The 25,964-nt window shown below is 32.5% G+C and overlaps 1 protein-coding gene and 1 pseudogene across 1 annotated transcript in view; both read right to left on the minus strand.

The window, feature by feature from the left end:
• Positions 1-25,964, minus strand: part of ANKRD26 (ankyrin repeat domain 26) — an 88,275-nt gene that overhangs the window by 12,498 nt on the left and 49,813 nt on the right. The window contains 14 exon segments of the mRNA XM_039839669.1: positions 979-1,108; positions 2,562-2,674; positions 4,556-4,649; positions 4,994-5,064; positions 7,983-8,135; positions 9,469-10,425; positions 11,815-11,952; positions 12,499-12,682; positions 13,962-14,175; positions 15,491-15,497; positions 20,958-21,092; positions 21,379-21,412; positions 23,247-23,387; positions 23,389-23,412. Coding sequence (XP_039695603.1) covers positions 979-1,108; positions 2,562-2,674; positions 4,556-4,649; positions 4,994-5,064; positions 7,983-8,135; positions 9,469-10,425; positions 11,815-11,952; positions 12,499-12,682; positions 13,962-14,175; positions 15,491-15,497; positions 20,958-21,092; positions 21,379-21,412; positions 23,247-23,387; positions 23,389-23,412 — 2,395 coding nt within the window.
• LOC120584170 (uncharacterized) lies at positions 2,081-2,199 on the minus strand (annotated as a pseudogene).

Here is a 25,964-nt window from a genome sequence, read left to right on the forward strand (position 1 = left end):
AGATATGATCCAGCAATTTCATTCAAAAGTATATTCCCAAGAGAATGAAAATATGTTCACACAACGGTCTGTGAACAAGCCCCATCCCGTCTGATCTCGGAAGCTAAGCAGAGTTGGGCCTGGTTCGTACTTGGATGGGAGACCACCTAGGAAGACCAGGTAGGTATAAATAATAATAATAAATTTAAAAAAAAAAAGAAGAAAATATGTTTACATGAAAGCTTGAACATGAATGTTCATAGCAGCATTATTAACAAGAAAGTGCAGATATCACCCAAAGGTCCATCAAATGTTGAAAAAATTTTTTTAAATGTGGTCTCTATATAATGAAATGTTGTTCAGCAATAAACAGAATAAAGTACTGATGATATATGCCACAAAAGAGATGCACCTTGAAAACATTATGCTAAATAAAAGAGAGCAGTCACAAAGGACCACATATTGTGCGATGCCCAGAACATAGAGTCCAGTATATGAAATGTCCAGAACATAGAGTCCAGTAGTGGCCCCTAGGGCTAGGAAGAGTGGGGAAGAGAAAATGGCACACGGGGAAGGCAAAAGGGCACAGGGTTACTCCTAAGGTGATGAAAATGTTCTAAGATTGATGATGATGATGACTGTATAACTCTTTGAATACAGTGAAAGTCACTGAATAGTACACTTTAAATGAATGAACTGCATGGTTTGTTTGCTGTATCTCAATAGAACTGATACGAAAAAAAAAAAAAAATTTGCTCGTGCTTTGGGGTTATGTAAATGAGTGCTTCTTGGCTTTAGATCCCGAGCCAGGGTTTAAGACACAGGAGAGTTAACAGTATGCCCTTTTCACAGAAAAATTACACAGAAAAAACTGTCTTTTTCACTGATGTTTTCGATAAAATTAAAAGGAAAATCTATATGACACTGCTCAAAGCATTGAGTGATTTATATTTCCCCAAATTAAGTGATTTTGGGTTCCCAAAACTGATTTAAAATTACCTTCTGTTTTAACATATTAATCTGAATATCCATTTCAATGTGATTGGGTTTTAAATCTCCAGGGAAACGAAGCTCTCCATTTTCATATTCATCTAACTTTCTTCTTGTAAGTTTTAAGAGTTTCTTAAATCTGCAGAAAAGTATAACATGAGTAAGTCAAATTCTTTAAGAGTAAATATTTAATAGTTATTAAACAGATATTATAATTTATCATATAAAATAAACAAATATATGAAAAATAATTGTACGACATATGAAACACAGTTAAGATGTTAATTATATGGTTCTTATAAACAAGTTATTATAAATGTTAATATAGAATATTAGCCTATTATTAAATATCAACTACGTGCTACAGATCAGTATCCCAGGTGAAGAAGAAAGGCATAATTTTATATGAAAGTTTTAAAAAAACACAAAAATACATTTTGGTACCTACTGAGGACAGTCTATAAGAAGAAAAGAAAGTATCAACAAGAGATCATTCAAAATAGAGAAGCGGGAAAAAAACTCTAAAGTCTGAGCAAAGGGCAAAAGGAAAGGTCAGGTCTTTGGGAGAAAGGAAATCAGAGAAAGATGATGTATAACAGTCTCTTCAAGACTTTTCACCAAAAGATCTTTGCTAGCGCTATGTTAACAAAAATGAAGGGAATACAAAACCACCTAGAGAAAGATAGTTAAATGAGAGGAAAAACACTGATGAGAATCAGAAAACAAACTTATTTTTTCAGCAGTTAAACAAACAGAAAGCCATGTAGGGGCTTCCCAGACATTAAGAAGAGTCCATTATTTTTTTATTTGCGTGTTAAAACCATAAGACTCATCTTATTCTTCTTTGAGAACTCACCTATATGTTTGTATGTAAAATACATTTTATAACTGAAAAAAGCAGAAAGAAACCATGGGCCAAATCAAGATAATTTTTTATCTTGTTAGACCATGACACAGATAGGTTTTTATTCTTTTTATTTTTTATTTTTTTTTAGGCAAGGAAACCCTTGGTAGACCTCACAGATTGCAAAGACCTTGTCAGCTTATAATCTCTTATTTATTTATTTATTTATTTATTTATTTATTTATTTATTTATTTATTTATTTTTTATGCCTACAGCACCTGGTCTTCCTAGGTGGTCTCCCATCCAACTACTAACCAGGCCCGACCCTGCTTAGCTTCCAAGATCAGACGGGATCGGGCTTGTTCAGGGTAGCATGACCATAGACCAGACAGGTTTTTAGACATTAAACTTTTTGAATATTGAAGAGAACAAAACTATGAAAGAAGGAAACATTACCAAAGAGAGCAAAGATGTCTCACAGAAATAAAAATTCAAGGTAGACAATGAAAAGTGCCATTACAGTATATGCAAAAGGCACTGTCTTCATTGTTTTAGGAATCATAAGAGTAGGTATACTATTTCGGCATTCAAAAAGGTTTATGCTGTTTCTAAAGAAATTTTTAAAGAAGATAATTTAATTATAAGAATAACAGATATACAATACACTTGTAATTAGGTTTTAACAAAGTAAAATTATAGTTAAATCTTAATTAATGGTTGAATTAATCTGAAATATTAAACTCTTACCCGGTAATTTCTTTTTCTAATTCACCATTTTTCTTCTTTTCTTGATCCAAACTATATTCCAGAGATTGTTTTAACTCAATATAGTTCTTTAGTTGTTCCTTTTCATCCTCAGACTTTGAAAATCATTTTTAAAGACAATTATTTTTAAAAATCTAGAGATGTACTCTTCTTTCTTTAAATTATTATTCCTTATGAGTTCATGAGTAATATGTGTAGACAGCTTTATAAAATGTAGTTTATAAACCTGATGCCAGTAAGGACAGATTTCAAAAACAATGACTTTTCTTAAAATAGCTTACTCTGAGTTTGCATTGTCATCATTTTTTTCTGAAATTTACATCACCAAAATTTTTTTTAAAACAGAGGTTTTTACATGTAAAATACTAAGGGATAAAGAACTTTTTTAAAAGAGTGGCTATATTTACAATTAGTTCCTAAAGATGCCCTAGAAACATTTTTATCAATAGTTCAACATCCCAGGTTTTTATTAAATTACATTTTACTAAGATAATCTCTGAAAAATTCCCATGAAGTTCCCATTACATTCTTCCCAATCCAGATTCCCCACCTCAACATTGTGTGGATCAAATACCTTAACCCAGGTAGGATTTGGCCTGCAGATTCATGATATGATAACCTTCTAGAGATATTAGAGCTTGAAGGTGACTGAATTGGTTGAAAGCTATCTCTTATTAAATTTTTGATTCACATAAGGTAGACCTTATGGTAGCTAACAATTCTAACTCATTTCTATAGGAATCTACAGAAAATCCCTTATTATTTTTGTATAAACTCAATCATTTTGGGGTATGCTTACAAACTTTTAATTTTGGGTACCTTAATAGGTTCCTGTATGAAACTGTAAAGTGACAACTCCTGGTACTCGCAGGCACACAAGACTCCTTATCAACATATTTCCATGCTACTTGTATGAAAGTATGCTAACACAATGTGACTATTTTATACCAAATCTAGAAAAAAGTTTTTTTTCAATATTTCTTCGGCCACAAGAAGGGCCATCAACAGAATCTTGCATTTTCCCTGATAGGTATATCTGTATAATGAAATGGCATGGACCCAGCTACAATGACAGAAGGAAGCTAGTTGGTAGGTGCATCTACCTCACTGCTCCAACATAGGGCTCACAATGCACCCTTGTGATCTTAAATCATAGGTCGCCTCTCCCACAGAGGAGGGCAGGAGTGACAGGGGCAGCCTGTACTGCTTAGTAGTTACACCATGTTCTCTATACATCAGTCAACTGGAGTCCTGGAGCTCACATCAATCTCTTCTTAGATTGGATTATGAAACCTTTGAAAGGCTGATTAACTCAAGTGAATGGAAAAAATAATTAGTTTCTAAACTTGCAATGCTAGGAGCACGATGTTACTATGTAAGGCCCAGACTGAACAGTCATTTCTACTTTTTCACTGAAATCTCTTTTCTTTTATAAAATTCACCGAAGAGAAAAATACATTCCTTTTGGAAAATGCTTGCATAATGAGCCAGAATAGATTTTAGATGAAGAGAACAAATTACAGCATTAAACGTAATTCATTCTCAAAATCTCACTGAAGGTTGCAGATTATAAGAGGAGTTCAGAAATCTAGATCAAATCATTACTCAAATGTAACTCAAAGAGATATTTGTAGTCCAACGTTTATAGTGGCATTATTAACAACAGCCTAAAGCTGGAAAAAACAAAATGTTGGACAAATGAATGGATAAAAAATGTGTTATATATCAAATATTGCTTCTAGACTATCAATATGTTTTTAATTAAAATCCTAGTACGAAAATCATTAACTTTATGAATTCAGACAACATCCTCTATAAAAGGGAATTACATGACTACTAGCAAGTAGTATCAATATAAAAATAATAAATACTTTTGTCGATGAGACTTCTCATCTTGTCCAAAATATTCTTATATACTGCTACAAGAGAAATAAAAATTCCCTTTCAGTATGACAGAAAATAAGACATCGACTTACCGAACTTGTAACTAACAGGTTTTTTTGAAGCTGTTCAATTTTGCTTGCTTGCTTTTTGACTGTAATTTTTAACTTGGCATTTTCAGTTTCAAGCCTAAAATGTATGTTTAAAAATAATTATCTTTACATATAGATTTAAAACAAACCACATAATATCTCAACAAACATCTGAAGGTACAATTATATAAAATCTTAAAATATAAAAAGTAGATGATTTGGAAATTGTGCCATTTTTCATTTTTCTAGTGTTTTGTAAAAAATGTGCGAAATTTAGAGATAAGGTACGTAGATCATGCATTTCAAAATAGCTCAAAGCTGCGATCTTTATCCAGCTTAACACTGATGTATTTCTTATCGCAGCTGTTCTAATTCTCATCCTATACAGCTCGTCTACTTTATAAATACTCAAGTTATTTTCTGTGCTGCTTTAAATTATACTTTTGCATGTGATCCTTCGTCTTCTCAGCACATCTTACAGCCTCTGCATGTTGATCGCTTGCTTCTTGCAACTAAAATAAAGAAAAAAAATACGTTTAATGACTGATAATCTAGTACAAATCTACCTGCTTCTGTAACTAAAATATTATTGGAACACAGCCATACTCTTTCACCTGTGTTTTGTTTATGGCTACTATGTAACACAATAGCAAAGCTGAGTTGTGAGAACAGAGACTTTATGGTCCACAGAGCCTAAAATATCTACTATCTGGCCCTTTACAGAAAAGTTTATCAATCTCTCTTCTAGTACTAAAAAATGTAATTCTGTTTCTAAATTATATTTTATCAGATAAGTATGCAATTTATAAATTGGTCAAATGAGGAAAAATAGGAAATTACCTTGATAAACATTTATGCCTTTGTATTCCCAGCACATTGACTATAAATAACCACATATGTGGATGACCATGGCTATTCCAGTGATTATGAAAGTTAACAGGCTGCTTTTAGTGACAAGAAGATACTTCATGGAATAATTTGAGAGGCAGTATCTACATGGGAGACAGAATGCCTGGATTTGAATCCCAAGCCCACCAGTTATTAGCTGTGTGACCTTGAGGAAATCACTTCAGTATTCTGTGTCTCCGTTTCTTTATCTGTAAAATGGAAATAATAATGGTGTCTATCTCACTGGGATGTTGGGAAGATTAAATTAGGGAATATACATAAAGTGCTTAGACAAATACGTGGTATATAGTAAACTCTAAGGGTTTTCAGTTAGCATTACTGTTGCTGTATTTTATGTTCTAATAAAACTTTATATTTTAGGTGGATGTTATGCCAATGAAAGTGGTCTCTTATACAAGTTACACTCAAGTCATTCTTCATACCATGGACAGAAAATAAGAAGCATGAGGCCCAAAATATATCCCAAGTACTTCAAAAAACTTTTACCAATTCCACCAACCAACTTTTTGCTGCTTATAACAATTTATAACTTACTTCCTCTCCGTACTACTTAGTGGGCAATGACTGGGGACTACAATGCAAACAGCACCTCCTAGATTGAGAACATAACTTACAGGACCATGAGGGGTGGGGTAAAGCCACTGACATGGAAATAATGGACTCTATCGCTAAATTAAATTTCCAGAATCGATTCATTCCCAGAAGCTTTTTACTTAGGGCTGTGTAAGCAAGTACCCTGATGAGTAGATTCAGGCGATGCAGCATGGCTTGTCAGAAAAGCCATCCTCAGAGCTTCACAGTTGGTAATGTGCTATAAATCTGTAAATCCCAGTTCTGGCTACACAGAAAAGGAAGGCTGATTTCAACTTATTTTTTTACAATGAAAGAAAAAAGAAAAAGCATTTGATTGAACACCTCTCTATTAGATTATGTGCATTCAATTTTATATTTAACTGCTTAAAATATATTTAGAATAAAATCTTAATTATATCATTGTCTCCAAGAAGAAAATATTGGTATGGTCTAAAATATTGAATTTTATCTTAACAACTGTTAAGCGAAAACATTTTAATTGATACAAAGACAGGTACCATCATATCAAATAATATTTCCCCTTAGACAAGTTTAAACTTAGACAAGATTATCTCTCATGAAAAAAATTAAATAATTTTAAAAAATTAAAATAACATAAAATTAAAGGCGAAATTGTCCTTTACAGACTGGATGACAGGTGCCAAAGAGAATGAACTCAATCAGAGTTAGAACAGTCAGAGAAAGCTTCATGGAGAAGGAAAGATTGGGAGCCGGGTCTGAGTAGATGTAGGATTAGGCAAGAGAAATAGAAACTGAAAGACAGAAAGGATGGCATGAGTAAAGGCTGAGAGATGGTGAAACCAGCCTAAGTCACTCAGAGGACAAAATCCTATGGCAGAGAGTTGAAAACATATATTTAAACAGCAATTCCTAAACTAATGTTCACAGAAATGTTAATAGCCAAAAAGTGGAAACAACACAAATTTCCATCAATTGATGTACAAATAAGTGGATTAACTACACGATGAAGTGTTGTTGTTTGGCAAAACAAAGGAAGAAAATATTGAAATGTGCTATAACAATGCTAAACCTTGCAGATGTGATGTTAAATGAAATTAGCTAGTCACAAAAAACTGCATAGTGTGTGATTACATTTATATGAAATATCCTGAATAGGCAAATCTATAAGAGACAGAAAGGAGATTGGTGGTCGCCTGGGGTCAGGGGAGGTGAGAAGCTGGGAGTAACAGCTAAGACATGTGGGGTTTCTTTCTAGGGTGCTGAAAAGTTTCTCTAATTGATTGCAGTGATAGCTGCACAACTCTCTGAATATGTTAAGAGATACTGAATTGAACATTTTAAATGGATGAATTATATGATAGGTGAATTATGTCCCAATAAATTTGTCTTTTTAAATCCAATCGTGGATCCATACAATTTTTTAATTCTCTATTATGGGTGTACATACTATAATGATCTGAATATACCCATGCTTTTATAATATTTCCAAAATGAAAAGAAAATGAGGGAAATGCCTACTTCAGCCGGTTTGTATAATGACCTTTCTATACAAGTTGCCTGAAATCCAGGAAATATGTATAGATTCTATATCCATTTACAAAGTGAAGATAAGAAATAAGATAATTTTCTGTATTGTTCCATTAAACATTATCTTCTTATTTTATCTACCTCATCATGGTAGTGGAGATATCACTAAAATATACTGTTTAATAGAAAAAAAAGTCTCTGGACTTCTATAAGGAATGGTGTATAATTCTCAACTTTCCCAAGGGTCAATATTATAAGAACAGACATACAAGTGGCAGAATGAAAGCCAGAGTTTAGGAGATAAGTGCATGATAAAGATAATAAAATTATAATAAATTCATTTAATGAAAGTAAAAAGAAAGCTGCCCATAAAAACTAGTATCCCACTTAATTTAATCAGCTACAGATTAACTGTTAACTTGTTACATTTTATACATACTTGATTTCTAACTTGGTTTAATTTCTTCTTTAAGTCCTGTGTCTCATCTTCTAAATTCATACGATAACGTGCTGTAACCTCAAGTGAAGCCTCTGACATAGATTGTTTTTTTAGGGTGTCAGCCAGTTCTTGTTGAAGTTGCCTCACAACCACCTAGGAAGATATTTCCATTACTGATTTTATATGTCACATTATTATTAAGTTATGTTAATGATAAATAACTAATATGTAACTTGAAAAAAATCACCACATCCATCAATTCACCTTCTTTTCCTCTCATTTGACACATTGCTGTTTACTTATTTTAGTTAAAGACACAGAAAGTGTTATCCTCCTACCTAATCAATATTAGGTTACTTGAACAAAGAATTGAGCTCCACTATCCATTTCCCCTTGATGAATTTGCAAAGATTTACAATTTACTGAAGTCTGAAAAAGAAGTGGGTATGTCAGGGGGATGAGTGGTAATAAATTCTACATTGTAGAACATCTTCCCTCTTTTTTTTTATGAGAGACTTAAATTAACTTCAGAGGTCCTCGCATATTAAAACCCCCACTCAAACCCTTTCAAAAGGTTCCTACATCTTAGAATAAAAGTGAAGTCATTCCAATGGCCTTCAGCATACAAGGTACCTAGACCTCCCTCCCTGCCACACATGAGTACTGCCACCCTCACTCATCTGAAAACAGAAATCTAATGCCAAATTAATGAATCACAGAGTCTACAATTCTCTTTTTATTAGAAAAACTTATGTCCAAATGATAGCAATTGGACCTAAACATGAGAACTATAAGCAAATTATTTGTAAAAATATCCAAAGGAATTTACAAACAGCAGTGGGAAGATTAAATCAAGTATAATTTTGCTAAAACTCTTCATGTTTGTTTCAAATTATGATTACATGAAAAGTAGCTGTCTTTAAAGAGTGAGAAGGTCCTAAGAATACATTATTTGAGACTGAAATATTTCCAAATTTACTTCAAATTGACATGAATAAAAATGAAATTATACTAACTATGTATAAGGAGCTACTGAACAAAAAGTACTATGAGATACAGCAGCTATACCTCAGTTCATCTGGGAAATCTATAATTAACTGTCAAGATAATCCACTTAATTGAATCTTAATTTCAAAACACTCATTTCAGATATAAACATTTCTATTTATTTGCTTCATAATGGTCTTGAAATGTGATGACAAATTAAAATTATTTTAGTAATATAAGACTAAATTATTAATATCAATCTATATTAATTTATAACAAAATTTCATAGACAACACAACGTCTTTTACTCAAAAGTAAAGCACCTCTCAGGTTAATTATTTGCTAAATACAATGTATGCTTTTAAACTGATAAAGCAAATATATTGTTAGGTTGTATAATTTTAATATTCATCTAGATTTAACATTTAGCCATAATCAAATATTACTTTGAATTTTATTTTAGAAAATTTGAAAAATATTTATCTTTTTGGATACTTACTTCTCTTTCGGCTTTATCATTTTCATACTGATACAGTCTTTCTTTTAAATGATTACATTCATTGATTAATTCCTTATTTCTTTCTTCCAGCATACGGCCTTGTTTTTCACTTTCAGCTTGAAGTTTTTTTACGATATCCTGAAACTGATCTTGGATATGAATTACTGTCTTTTCGTTATTGTCAGTTTTGTTGCGAGCATCATCTAGCTGCTGTCGAAGCAACACATTTTCACTTTGTAGATGAGAAAACCTCTCCTCTAAGGATTCCTGCTTTCCAATGTATTTATTCACCTTATCTTGTTCATTTTGATACATATGTTCTATTTCCTTCTTTTGACACTGTGTTTGGCTTAGGTCTGTTTGGACACGTTCTAAAACCAAAGTCCTTTCTCTGAGAGCATCTCTCGTGTGATGGAGCTCAATTTCTAAGCTGTTCAATTTACTTTCGGCTTTAGACAGTTGTTGAGAAAGAATTTCATTATTATCTTTCAGGTGAGACATATCAAAATCCATTTTGTCCCGTAAACGAAACCATTCATCTCTTGCTCTCTGGAAAGCAAGTTCTAGATCTCTTTTTGATGTCTGACCTTGCTCATGATCATGTACAGCAGTAGCCAGTCTAGAACGGTAGGATTCAACTTCTGTTTCCAGTCTGTCTTTGTTCTGTTTTTCATTCTCCAGTTTAGAGTTTAGCATTGTATTCTCAGCTGTCAGAACATTAAGCTGTCCAGTATACTGAAATATTGTTTTTGTTAGTGTTTCCTCATTCAGTTTTACAGTCTTTTGAAGTTGGTCATTCTTTTCTTTTACGATTGCAATATCCTCCAAATATTTCTTTTCCATTTCCTGCTTCTGATTTTTTACTGTGTCTATTTCCAGTCTTAGCATGGCAATTTCATCCTGCAACATGTGGTTTTCATGTAACAGATCTTTCTCTTTTTCATGACTATCAGAAACCTAAGAAAAACAAAAGATATTATGATATCCTCTGAAACTGAAGAAGAACCTATATGTTTACATCATGAAAAGTTTGCAATAAGTCGACATTTCATAGAAAACAATAAATTTGGACTCAAACTTCCAACTTTAAGCATAAATTCCCAACAGTTCCAAAATTTAATATAAGATGCTGAATCCATGAAAGTAAAAGAGAAATCATAAGAGAATTTTTAAGAGTCTCAGATTCAGAATGATAACAAACCCAGAAGTCATAAAATAAAAGATGAATAAATCTGACTATACTTAAAAATGGAGTTCACAGTCTGAATATACAGCTACCCCACACTAAGAGTATTAACTGCATATATTTAGACAGATAAAATTTCCTAAAATTATTTTCCCAAGAATATTTTATAGGTATTCTACTTTTCTAATATTTTCATATTCATTTATAAAAATTACATCTACTAACAACTGATAAATCTTGACATTGCACCAAGCAATTTTATATACATATATCAGCGAACTCATTTAGTTATCACAATCTGGAATGGAGAGGTTAAAAAAGATAAGCCAGTTTGGGATTTTCCCCAGGTCTTCTGACTCTACAAACCACAAACCACAGCTACTATATATATATATATATATATATATATATATATATATAGCACTGTATTTCAAAAAGTCATGGTAAATAAGGTAAAATTTATAGAGCTCTTCTTAGAAAACCATGAGATTATATGCTGCTGCAAAAACTTCATTTCCTCTTAATAATGTTTAAAGTAGTAATAAATATGTAATAGATAATACCCTGAACCTCTGTACTACAAATAAAATACTCATCAATGAATTATCACTAAGTATATATTATGGCATATCATCATCTTCGAAAGCTCCTTCTACTGAAATAAGATACTATTTAGAGCAAATATTTACTTTTCTCAAAAGTAGGAGATGACATCTAAAATATGGTCTCGGAACTGCCTACACTTCTCCTCCTTACCATCAGTGGAAGTGAAAACTAACTTCTCTGTTAATATAGCAAAGCAAGAGGATGAAATCACTGCCTAAACCTGGAACATCTGTTGTTAGTAGCAATAGTTTTGAGATTATAAAAACCTCATCAATTCCTATGGAAAATACTAAAAGCTTCTCCTTTGGAAGAGGCCAGTGTGAATGTCACTTCAAATGGAGGAGACAAATGGATTTGAATTAAGAATATTATTTTATCCAATAGACCACTCCTTAAATATATAAACCCTTAAAATAAATAAACGCATGCATGCATGCACACGCACGCACACACACTTTTTAAATCCTCTACACATTTCACATGTACAGTGGTTTATAAATATATACATACACAAATCTGAAACACACACATTTGTAAATGACTAAACAAAATACCTCAGAATTCATTTTCTTAAGATTTATTTCTATCTCCTTTTGTTTGCAAAGGTGATTGGTCAGGATTGCATCTTGTGATAATCTGGCGTTCTGTTCATGAGAAAGTTGCCTCTGGGTGTCATTTAGCTCTTCTACAACCTAGAGACACATTTCATTAGGTTTTTGTTCTCATACCATTAAAAACAGGTCAAAAGCTTAAGAGCAGAACCTTTAAAAACATGTTAAAAGGAAGTAGCTTTTCTAGCACAAAGATCTTTATCCTCCATGGAAAACTCAAATTTGAATTTAAATGACAGCTAGATTTGTCAAACAGCAAAAATACAGGCAGCTGTAGTATTGTCAAATAAAATTTCTTTACAAAACATTTCACTAGTTCCATCAGTCTCAAGGCAATTTAGTCTATATGTTAACATTAAAAAATAGCCAAAATTAACATTTCTGTTAATAATTAAGCTCGCTTGATCTTTTATTTCTTCATTTTAAAAACATATAGAGAGTATCTATTAAATGGCAAGAATTGCAATAAATTAATAATTTTAGTTATAACTGTAACAGTTCAGATTTTGAACAATATAACATTTTGGAGTTGTTTCAAACCTAAATAATTAACATTATATCAGAGATATTATAAATTTTGATGAAACATTGTTAGAAATATAAAATTTTTACCAAAGATGAATTTACCTGATTGAAATTATTTCTTACAGTTTTCAATTCCATGTCTAATGTTCTAAGGGTGATTTCAAGTTGTTGTTTCATTTCAACTTCTTTATGATATTGCTCTTCTTTCTTTCTTAACTGCTCCCTAATTTTTTTATATAACATATCAGTATTTTCTCTCCTCTCTTTTTCTTGTTGTAAGGTAAATCTGCAGTTGAATACACTTATCTTAAAATTCATTTAGTTAGAAAATAAAAAGTTCATTTTCATGATCTGGTTCTACATATATTGGTTTATTATCCTAATAAAATTTCTATGTTCTCAAATTATTTTCCTCTCTGGGTCTCATGTTTTTATTTCTTACTTCAATCTCTCTCAAAAGATATATATATACTTGAAAGGTAGCAAATGAAAAAACATTCTGTTAGTAAGTTTCAGTCCACAGTAATTATGGTAAATATTGTAGGAAAGGAATTTTGAAATTATTTGGTAGAGCTGAAAATTATCCTTTTATCCACAGTCATATTTACTCCTCCATTGGGACAGATAATTCAGTTACTCATTAAAAAGAGAAGTTGTTGTTTATAAGTAAGTTTATATATTTACAAGAAATAAAATTTAAACCTCACAAAACATCTCCGCTGACCATTGTAATCCAAGAATCGGCTAAGGAGTATAATATCTGTCGCTCTACACTTTTTATGTTTCTTCTTTTGCAATACTTTCAACTCCTCTTGTTGATTATTATCTATTTTATAAATCAAAAATCTCTTTTGGAACAAGACAACACCCACATTAATTAAGTCAACAATAAAGAATAATGTATGCTTTTAGTATATACCTTTAAATTAATTTAATCAATGTGCACCAAAGATGCTAAATAAGCTAATCAGTCAACTCTTCCCATTTTACTTTTCATTCTATGCATATATTGAGACAAAAACTGCATCGATTTTTTTAAAATTTTTTTCTGTCTTGAGAAAAATGGCCATTTCAGACTCTGTCGGTAGGAAAAGAAGTCCATATGAACTCTTGAGAACAATTTAGAAATATGGATCAAAGAAACTCTTAAAAGTTCTTATACTTTAACCAAATAATACTTTATTAAAGAATTTATTCAAAGTACATAATCAGAAATGTAGAAACATTTATAGAGGAGACATTCCTTGCAGCATTAATTATAATACAGAAAAATGAAAAACCAAAATTCAGTTTGTTAAATAAATAATGAGGCTTCCATATAGTAGACTTCTATATGGTCATTTAAATAGTGATTTGAAAGAATATTCATTAACTCATTACCAGAAATATACAATGTTAAAAACTTGCTATGTTATTTTCAAGAATCTTACAGTCCACAATACTAAAGACATTTTCTCTCATATAAAACTCCGGAAGATAAGTTGGCATTTATAGAACTTCTCCTACATATCTGTAGTATAAAAGTAAATGTTCAAATATTTCTTTGAAACTAAGATGTTCAATACCTCAAATTGCAGAGTTCTTGTTCCCATTCCACTTTTTGATGTTCTAACTGTGATTTCATTTCTTTTGTTTCTGATAGTTCCTTTTGTAGTCCAATCACCTTATTTTCAATTTTTTTAATTTTTCCTGTAAGTAGTTCACAGTGATTTTTTTTAAGTTCTAGTAATCTTTCATATGACATAACTGCATCCTGGATTTTCAATAAGCTAACAGAATCTGCATCAGAGAGAAAACAAAAATAGAAATAAAATGTTTGAGTCTTTCTCGTTATAAATTTCCATACTCATTCATATGTTGAACAAATATACACTGAGTACATAAAATGTGGAAGACATTACACTAAGTTCTGCAGATAAAACAAATACAACTCCTGGCTCTTGTTTAGTTTAAAATCTAGTAGAGGAGAATGACAAATAAAATGATAATTACAAATTCAGATAGATACTGTAAGAAAATAGAATTCATGATCACACAACAGAACTTGATCTAGATGGGGCCCAGGAAAGAAAACGCTGAGGAAGAGTTGGCCACACTGAGAAATGCAGGATGAGCAGAAAGCAATCAGACAAAGGAGGAAGAAGAGCATTCTAGTCTGTCCACAGCACGTGTCAAAGTTCCACTGCAATCTGCTTCTAGCAAGAAGGCGTAAGAAGTACTGATTTACCTTCCTACATGAAACAAGCAAACACAGATCACATGAAATACATTAGAAAATTCTTTTCAAGACAACAAACTTCAGGCAATGAAGGACAATGATTCTCAAAACAAATGACGTTAGCCTAAGGAACGTCCCAGGTCACTACCTTGAAAGAGATGCCAGGCCACCACCTTGAAAGAGATGCCAGGGGAAGGAACTGGGCCCACCAGACTCTCTGACTTAGTGATGAACCTGAGGGGCAGGTGAAACCAAGGCAGGTAGAGATCACAGGTCAGAACACTGGAGAGGAGAGAGGAGAACAGAAAAAGAATCCTGGAGATCTACAGAGGGGATTCGGCTGAGTAGGAACAGCGTGTACATGTAAGGACCTACCTGAGACCAGGGGGAAAAAGAAAACATTTGAAAACAGCAGAGGAAACAGTGCTTGGTGCTCACACAGCACCAGGAATAGTGTCTATTCCCAGGAGCCAGAAACTCATAACTCTCAGGACCGTGAACAGAGGAGTCAGAAAGGTCTTGCTTCAGCAGTGGGGAGGAATTAGCTCTCAGCCAAGCACTGCTCTGGATTCACCTGACAAATCATAAAAGCAAGACTGGAATGGATCAAACTACTTATAAGTAATTTAACTATATCCCAAAACAAAGCTCGAAAAGATAAGTAGAGGATGAAAGCAATTTTTTAAATTAAAAATTGTGGGGATGACATTGGTTAATAAAATTATATGGGTTTCAAATGTGCATACAACTCAAAAACACATCATCTGTATATTGCATTGTGTGTCGACCACCCAAAGTCAAATCTTTTGTCACCATATATTTGCCCACCTTTATCCTTATCTACCGCCCCCCACACCCGCCTTTCTCTCTGGTAACCACAACACTTTGTTTGTGTCTATGAGTCTTTGTTTCTTTGTTGTCTTGTTTGTTTGTTGCTTTCAATTTTATACGCCAGGTATGAGTGAAATCATATGGTTCTCAACTTTTATACAATAGAATATACCCAGCCATAAGAAAAAATAAAATACTGCCATTTGTGACAACATGGATGGATCTTGAGATTATCATGCTAAGAAAAATAAGTAAGATGGAAGCTATTTTTTAAAAACCATATAACACTTTTAAAGATGCAAATTATGTCAGAGATAAAAAAAATACACTGGACAGGAACAAACAAATATTAGACATCACAAAATAAAAGCTTAAAATTTTTGACATCAGTGAATTGTGTGAAAACTTCAAAAGGCCAATATATAATCCCCCCAAAAGGCAGGAGGGAAGTGTAGAAAAAATATTTGAAGAAAAAATGGCCAAAATTTTCTAAACCTCATGAAAACTATAATCCTACAGATCCAGAAATGGAAGTAAACTATTATAATTTTCTTATATATGATTTCATATAATGTTACTTGAAGATGGACTGTGAAAACTCCAAATTATTTAGCATAAACAAACCCTAAAGCAACCAATAAAATAGGAAGAGTAATAGCTAATAAGCCAAAAAAAGTCATAAAAATTACTCAATTAATCTAAAGGAGACAGAAAAAGTCAAAAACAGGAATAGCATATGGGACAAACAGAAATCAAACTAAACTGTGACAGATTGAAACCTACTAGATTAATGATCACATTAAATGAAAATGGCCTAAAAACATCAATTAAAAGACAGATTGTCTGACTGGATGAAAAAGCAAGACGCAACAATATGCCGCCAGAAAAAAAAAATGCACTTTAAATGTAAAGACACAATTTTTTTTTAAAGATTAGATATAAGATATACTACCCTAATGCCTGACAGAAGAAAGTTGAGCTAAAGTGGCTTTATTAATATTAAACAAAGTAGATTTCAGAACAAAAATAATTACCAGAAATTAACAAGATTTCATAATGATAAACTAATAAGCAACATTATCAATCCTAAAAACTTATGCACCTAATCGCAGCTTCAAAATACATGATGCAAAAATTGAGAGAAATGCAAAGAGAAATAGACAAACTCACAATTACAGTCTGTGATTTCAATACAATTCATTTAAAAAGTAATACAACAAGCAGGAAGGAAATCACGTAGTAGATAGTAGAATTGAATACCACCATTCTTCTCAAGTACCCATGGGACAGATACCAAAAAAAGACTATATTCTGGGTCATAAAATAAAACTTAACGAAGGGGCTAAGTCAAAAGATTTAAGTCATACCAAGTATGTTCCCTGGCAATCTAACTGGAAATCAGCAACAAAAGTATCTCTGGAAAACACTCAAGTATATGGAAACTAACACACGTCTAAGCAACACCGAGTCAAATAAGTAACTAAAAGAGAAATTAGAAAGTATTTTGAACTGAATGGAAATGAAAACAAAACATATTATGTTTGAAGGCTGCTGCTACTGTACTACTTACATGAAAATTTAGAGCACTGAATGTCTATACTAGAAAAAAAGAAGAGTCTCAAGTCAATGACCTTGGCTTCCACCTTAAGAAGCAAGAAAAAAAGAGCAAATTATATCCAAAGCAAAGAGAAGAAAAAAATAATAAATATTAAAGATGAAATCAATAAGATGAAATCAATAAGATGAAAATTAAAAAAAATAGAAATGCTTTGAGATCAGTAAAAGTAATAAACCTCTGTCTAGGCTGATAAGGAAAAAGAGGAAAAAAGAGAGAAATATCAGAAATGAGTAGGGTGACATTATAGATTTTACAAATATTAAAAGAATAACAGAGTAGCATTATAAACTTGATGTAAATAAATTTGACAACTCAGATGAAGTGGGTAAATTTTCTGAAAGACAGAAATGACCAAAGCTCTTTTAAGAAAGAACAGATAAAATAAACATCCCTAGAGCTATAAAAGAAACTGAAGTCCTACTTAACTATCTCCCCATAAATAAAATTCCAGGCCCAAATGGCTACACTGGTGAATTCTACCAAACATTTTAGGAAGAAATAATACCAATTCTACACATTCTCTCAAAAAATGAAGACTTTGAGAAATGTACTCTGATTCATTCTATAAGGCTAGTATTACCCTGAAACCAAAAACAAAGATATTATAAGAAAAAAAAACTATGTCATGAGCCTGGAGGTAAAATTTCTAAACAAAACATTAGCAAATCAAATCCAACAATTCATTAAAAGGACAAACTGTCATGACCAAATGGGACTTATCCCAGGAATGCTGGGTTGGTTTAACACTCAAAAATCAATTAGGGGAAAGAGGGTCAAATACATGCTGAACGAAGGAGATTAGACGTTGAGTGGTGTGCACCCAATAGACTATACAGAGGTCTTATTATAAAGATCTTTGCACAACAGCTCACAAAATTTTTTTAGTTAAAAGATAGAAATAAATCCTATAATCACGGGGTGGGAATTTTTCCAGCGGAGCGGGAGGCATGGACCGTCAATTGCCTCATGTATTTGTAATAGCACTCACATCCCATTATAAGAGTCTATTGATTCTGTTGATTATTTCACTAACAATATAACTAGATAGATATGATTGTGGCACCCAGTGTGACCGATTTACCACTGGCAATGTCAAATTTAGTTAAACACATATTCAAAAACTACAAGCAATGAAGTTTCTTTTGTTTTGTTTAAGGAACACTCTTTCAAAGTAGAACTAACCATAAGACTTAATCTGGCTTCCCCCATAAGTGAGAATAAAAATGTATTTCTTCTCAGCGGTAAAGTCCTAAATTTCTCTTAAAAAGTAATTACAAGTGAGTTTGCGGTTTCTTTTGGGTGTGATGAAAATGTTCTAACATCGACTGTGGTGATGGTTGTAGAACTCTGTAAAAACACTAAATATTACTCAATTGCACATTTAAACTGATTAATTGTATTGAGTATGAATTATATCTCAATAAAGCTGCCATTTATTCAAAGTAAAAAAAATCAATTGTTACCATATTAACAAACTAAAAAAGAAAAATATGATTATATCAAAAGGGGAAAACAAAGACACGTGACAAAATTCGACATCTATTTCTGATTTAAAAAATACTCAGCAAACTAGGAATATAAGGGAAATTCAATAAGATAATGAAGATTTATGATAACTCTACAGCTAACATCCTATGTAATAGTGAAAAAACTGAATTCTTTCCCCAAAGGATCAGAAACAAGATGGGAATAACTGCTTTTATTCCTTCTTTCTACTCAGCACTATACTATAGATTCTAGCCAGTGCAATTAGGCAAGATAAAGAAACAAAAGACATCCTTCTGGAAAAGGAAGAACAAAAACTGTCTCTATTAGCAGACAACATGATCACATAATAGGAATCAGCAATTTCCAACCAGCTCATTTTAGTAAATACAGTTTGACCAAATTACAGTCATGTCCATTAATTTATGTACTGTCTATGGCTATTCTCATGGTACAATAGCAGAGATGATTAGTTGTGACAGAGAAAGTATTGGCCACGAGTCTTAAATGCTTACTATGTTAGTAAAACAGTAATTTAAGAAAGAAAGATTGACAACCTTCGGTTATATTAGAAAATCTGATAGAATCTACAAAAAAGCTACTAGAACTAATAAATGAGTTCAGCAAAATCGAAGAATACAACATCACTATGTAAAAATCAATTGTATTTCTATATACCAGCAGGGAACAATCAGAAATTAAAATTTAAGATACATCATTTACTGCATTGAAAAAGTAAAAAACAGGGTGATCTCACAAAAGTTGGAAAGATCTATACACTAAAAACTACAAAATTTTACTAAGAAAATTAAAGAAGAGCTATATAAATGGAAGCATATAGTTTGCTCAGGGATTGAAAGTTCAATATTGTTAAGAAGCGAATTCTCCCCTAAATTAATCTGTAGGGTCAACAATCCAAATTTAATTTTGAAAACACCAGCAGACTTTCTTTTTGAAAATTGATAAACTGATTTACATTCATGTGGAAAAATCTAGAAGAGCAACATAACTGTGAAAAAGAAGAAAATTGTAGGACTAACCCTACCTGATTGCAAAAACTATTATAAACCTAGTCATTAAAGCAGCATGCAGCTGGTGTAAATATGACCAAATGCATCAATGGGACAGAACAGAGTCCAGAAATAAACATGCACATATGTGGTCAACTGATTTTGACAAAGGCACAATGGCATGAGTGGGGAAAATGGAGTCTGTTCAACAATTGGTGCTGGAACAACTGCATATCCATATACAAAAGAATGAACTTGGATCCATACTATGCATCATATATAAAAGAGAACACAAAATGGATCATAGATCTAAATGGAAGACCTATCATCATAAAAGTTCTACAAAAAAACATAGGAGAAAATCTTTGTGACCTTGTGCTAGGCAAAGATTTCTTAGATATGAACACCAAAAGCAAAATTCATAATAGAACAAATGGATAAATCGGATTTCATCAAAGGAAAAAAACAAAACAAAACAAAAAACCTTCCATTCTACTTAGTTATTAGGAAAATGTATACTAAAACCATAATTATATACACATGATACAGCCATCAGAATGGCTAAGATCTTAAAAACTGACCATCCTAAATGTTCATGAAGATATGAAGGAATTGGAACTGCCATGTACTGCTGGTGAATGAAAAATGGTACAACTATTTTAGAAAACCATTAGGCAGTCTCTTAATAAGGGATATAATGGAACGTGAGGAGACTTTTAGAAGTGATGAGTAGGTTAACTATCTGGATTCTGGTGATAGATTCATGTATGTATAGTAAAAACTATCAAAATATATGCTTCTTATATGTGTAGTTTACCTAACCAAAGCTGCTGAAGACAAAAGCCCTATAACAGGAAAAAGTCTATCAGACACTGGCTGAGACACGGCCAGAAAGAAGGTTGTGAAATGATACAAATGAAATATAGAGAGTTGTGGCCTTTAATCTTGCTTGTAGCAAAGAGAAGTAATAGTTGGGTTTTAAGCAAGGTGGTAACACGTTGAGATCCGAAATTTTTTAAATATATCATAATGCTGCTTGCAATGTAGACCAAGGTTCCAGGAGGTGGAATGTCAGGGAAAACAGTTCTGAGGTTATTTCAGTATTCTAGGAAGGAAATCATCAAAACTCGACATTGGGTGAAGGCATAGGAGAGAAGCGGGGTCAACAAACACAATAAGCGCTGCCATTTACACTGAGAAAAGTACAGTGGAGATGGTCACAGCTTCCAGGCTGAGGGCCTGCAACCACTCTCATTTTATTTTAAGAGAAAACATGTTTCTCAGATAAACAGTACTACAACACATCAGTGATTTACGGTGCAGTAATAGACAAGGTGTGCCTGTATTACCACCGAGTACGTACCAAGGCTTTATATTTATACTATGATCTTACCTTTACAATCGTGCCAAGTTGTTCAAGTAGCAACATGGAATTCTGATAATTGGAGTAAGGTAACTCACAATGCTCTGAAACTATTTCAGAAGACTGAGTTAAATCATCTACGTCATCCACAGAATGAATTTGCTCTTGGACCTAAAAATAAATAATACTGTTTTTCAAAATGTCCACAAAACCTTTATAAAATATATTAAGCATACGGAGGTGATAAATATCCATCTTTTTATAAAAGCAAAAACACAGGTTTTCTTAAAAGAACTGATTTTTCACAAAAAGGGAGCTTTATCAAAAACAAATGTTTCTAAAGTACTTTTTCAAAAAAATGTGTGTACAATAAAGGAAGATTTTTTATTTTTTCACTATATCTTTTACAGAGTATATTTTACTACAGACATTTTTGAATATTTATTTTTTACAATACCTTGTTAACTTCATTAGAATTTTTCTTTGCAGACCTAAAAAAAAAAATAAACAATTCTTTTCAGGTGAATATTAAATACTTAAAATACAAAGAATATCTAAACCTATTTTTCTATAATAGCTTTTTCTATAATATCTCTGCATTTGTAATTAATTTTTTAAATGGGGTTAGACAATAAATAGAAAGAATAACTAACATTAAGGGACACAGAAAATATACTACTAATAATATTAACACAAAGTGTTAAATTTAGATCAAGCTGACAGACAAAACAAAAAAAAGAAAAATATAATGGTTGTTACTTGCATTATTTGATAGAAAGAAATAATATACCAAGGTTTTTTATTGTTATTTTCAATTAAAAAAAAGATTTTACTGGCATTAAGATTTATTTGGAAAGTATTGCTTAAGTCATTATATAAAGGAAACTCTTTTTAAAATAATAATGATATTAGATTTTGAGGACCCACCAGGCAACTACTATGCAATATTATAGGTACTTTACATGTTTTAAGGGCATTTTAATTCTTAAAAAATTCTGAGAGGTAGGCAATAGAATAGGTATTTTACACAGGAAGAAAATAAGGCACAGAAAATCTAAGTAACTTATCCAAGTCCATACAGCTGGTCAATAGTAGACCCAGAGTTCAAACCCCGCACACCTGGCTTCAAAACATGTGTTTCACAATATACTTGGAAAGGATCCTTTATTTTTAAGTGTTTTGAAGTACTATGAGAGCAAATAAATCTAGATTATTATTCCATTTCTAGCTATAATTATAAATAATGATATCTGAATATTACACATGTTCAGATATATAGTCTTTTTTTAAAATGAAAAGACTATATCCAGGCAATATTGAAAATATTCTTTCAATAAACTAATGATTTGCTTTTTCTAAACAAATTCATCAACAAGCATTCATTTATCCATTCGACTGTTTATTCATGCACTCAACATACACTATATTGAGCACATAGTATGTGTCAGTACAGAAAGCATGGTTTCTATACTTTAGAATTTTATAATCCAAAAGCAATAGTCTGTGATAGAGTCTGTAATAGTTTTTCTATTGCACATAAATGTTTCCCTTTTCTCCAGAACAAACTTTTTAGTTAATATAACCTAATACTTTAGAATACCTTACACAATCATAGCTATTCATGACAATACTGTCTGTCAATGGCACTATACTACCTAGAATCATTAAGGAATGATAAATTCTATTCAGTATAGCCTCAATGTTTATGTATTTATTATTTTAATATATTTTTTAAAATTTGCATATGATAGTGTAACTTTTAAGTAATCATCTGCACATTCATTATATGAGAATATTCCACTGTGGAAAGAACTCTGAATGAACAAGCTCTTACCATAAAACTGTATATGAATTGAAGTACTACGGACAATTAGTTTACTATAATCTTTACACAAGATAATGTAACACAATCAAGAATACTTGGAAATGCAAACAAAATTAAATTTAATAAACATATCCTTCTCTCTCAGATTATTCCCAACGATATAAAAACATACTCTAAACCTCCCATCTTAAAAAAAGAAAGACACCTCCCTTGAAGTTCACATTCTTCTTCAGTCATAATCCATTTCTCTACTGCTTTTCCAAATAAAAATTCTCTAAGGAGTTGTTTACACTGATTCACTACAGTCTGGCTTCCATGCAACTATTTATTGAAACTGCTCCTTGTCACAGTCACCTGTTCTCATCTTAACCTTTCAACAGCATTTGATATAGTTGAGAATTCTCTTGCCTTGGCCTGTACTCTATATTATGCTGTTTTATTTCCAGAAAAAGTAATGAATGCTAATATTCCTTTACCTAGAAATAAAGAATAGACTTCACCTTCTATCATCCTGATCTATTTCACTTAAACTGCTGTTATCATTCACTTGATGTTGACTGCCAGCTAGTGAATCAATCTTCTCAAATACTGGTGTAATCACAGGTTTCTGATGACTAGTTTTCATTTTCATTTTTGTTTTCTTCCTTCATATGCAAGCAAGGGCCACTACTTTTAAAAACCTGTACAAAGCCAATGTTTTCTAATAATTCTACTAATAAAGAATACATTTTTTTAAATAAAATTCCAACACCTATCTTAATTCATTTCTTAATTCACAAAACAGTTATGAAGTACCAATCACATGCAAGGAAATACAGTCCTTACATCAAAGACAGATATACGAGTATAATACAATATAATACTTAAGACATGACATATGACAAGTTGTAAGTGAACACAAGGAAGCCTTTACAGAAGATGTCAAATAAATAGAGGAAGGCAGCAGGAAAGGTAATGGGAGGAAGCCATTCTACTTAAGATCAGAATGTAAGCACAAAGATTAGGCAAAGAGCATCTAGGTTTTTCCTGGGAACTTGAAAGGGAAAGTATAAAATAATGGAAGAAAGTAGTAAAAGATGGGTCGAGAAAGAAATTTTGAAGAAACTTGCATGCTACAATAAGAAGCTGGAGTTCGTTGCCTAAAAGCAATGACTCCTTGACATGGGAGTAATAATTAGATTCCTGTTGTAAATGATTTTTCAAATATCATGAGGCATATATAACAAAAAGGAAGCATTCAGGGAAGTAACATAAGAGGAAAGAAAAAATTACTTTTGTTGGAGTGACGTCAGCATCATGGCTGAATAAGAAGTCCCTCGTTGTGTACGCACCACTGACGACAACTTGGTATACATTCACAGACAGAAGTGCCTTTGTGGGAGGTGTGGGATCCAGCATCACACAGCAAAGCTTCTAGGAAGAGGCTGTCCAACTCACGCATCCAGTAACAGGCCCGGAGACCACATTCTGACTGTGGAACCTGTATGGGCCATGAATTGACTCCACCCAATCTCCGCAGTGTCTGAAAACCCTTTGAAAACACTGTTTTAGATAATCACCCACAGTCAAGACAGACTTTATGGAAATCCAGTTTCCAGCAAAGCACTTCCAGCACACTGTTGGAGCAAAAAATTACAAGACTGGATGCAGTGAAGAGGGCAGTTATTAAAGAATGGAAGAGAAAAGTGTTACTTCCAATGTAAATCAGCACTGCAAAACACTGAAAATTCAAGGAAACATGACATCAGCAAAGGATCAAAACAATCTTCCAGTAACCAATCCTCAAGGCGTGAAGGTACACAATTTACTCCACAAAGAATTCAAAATAGCAGTTTAAAAATAACTCAGTGATATTCTGTGTTCTTGGATTGGAAGAATCAACATAGTTAAAATGACCTTATTACCTAAAGCACTATACAGATTTAATGCAATCCCCATCAAAATCCTATTGGCATTTTTTAAGGAAATAGAACAAAAAATCAGCAGATCTATATGGAAGCACAAAAGACTCCGAATTGTCAAAGCCATTCTGAGAAAAAGAACAAGGCTAGAGGCATCACTCTGCCCAACTTCAAATTATAGTATAAGCGACAATAATCAAAACGGCATGGTATTGGCAGAAAAACAGACACACAGACCACTGGAATAGAATCAAGAGTCCAGAAGTAAACCCATGTTTACATGGGTAAATAATTTTCAACAAAAGAGCCAAAAACATACAGTGGAGAAAAGAAAGCCTCTTCAATAAATGGTGCTGGGAAAACTGGAAAGCCACCTGCAAAAGAATGAAACCGGACTGTTGTCTATCACCACACACCAAAATTAACTCAAAATGGATTAAAGACCTGAATATAAGACCTGAAACAATAAATTTCATAGAAGAAAACAAAGGAACTAAACTCAGGACTTAAAGAGGATTTTATGAATTCGACCTCAAATCAAAGGGAAGTATAAGCAAAAATAAATGAATGGGACTACAGTAAATTAAAAAGCTTCTGTGCAGCAAAAGAAACTGTCAACAAGGTAAAGAGACAACCATCCGAATGGGAAAATATATTTGCAAGCAACACCTCCAACAAGAGCCTAAAATCTAAAATATACAAAGAACTCATACAACTCAATAACAGCAAAAGAACAAATAATCCAATCAAAAAATGAGCAGAGGACCTGAGCAGACATTTCTCTCGAGAGGACATACAAATGGCCAACAAATATTCAAAAAGATGCTCAACATCACTAGCTCTTAGGGACATGCAAATCAAGACCACAATGAGATACCATCTCACACCTGTTAGAATAGCTATAATCAACAGGACGAGCAATAAGAAATGTTGGAGAGGATGCAGAGAACCCTCATACAATGCTGGTAGGACTGCAAACTGGTACAGCCACTATGGTAAACAGTATGGAAGTTCCTCAAAAAACTAAGAATTGATCTACCATATGATCCAGCAATCTCTCTACTGGGTATTTACCCCAAAGACTTGAAAACTCATATCCGAAAAGATATTTGCACACCGATGTTCATAGGAGCATTATTCACGGTGGCCAGGATATGGAAGCAACGGAAGTGTCCTACGATAGATGACTGGATAAAGAAGCTGTGGTACATATATACAATGGAATATTACTCAGCCATAAGAAGAGATAAAATACTGCCATTTGCGACAACATGGATGGGCCTCAAGATAATCATGCTAAGCAAAATAAGCCAGACA

Source organism: Pteropus medius, unplaced genomic scaffold (assembly GCF_902729225.1).
Source record: "Pteropus medius unplaced genomic scaffold, Ma_sr-lr_union100, whole genome shotgun sequence".
Taxonomy (NCBI): domain Eukaryota; kingdom Metazoa; phylum Chordata; class Mammalia; order Chiroptera; family Pteropodidae; genus Pteropus; species Pteropus medius.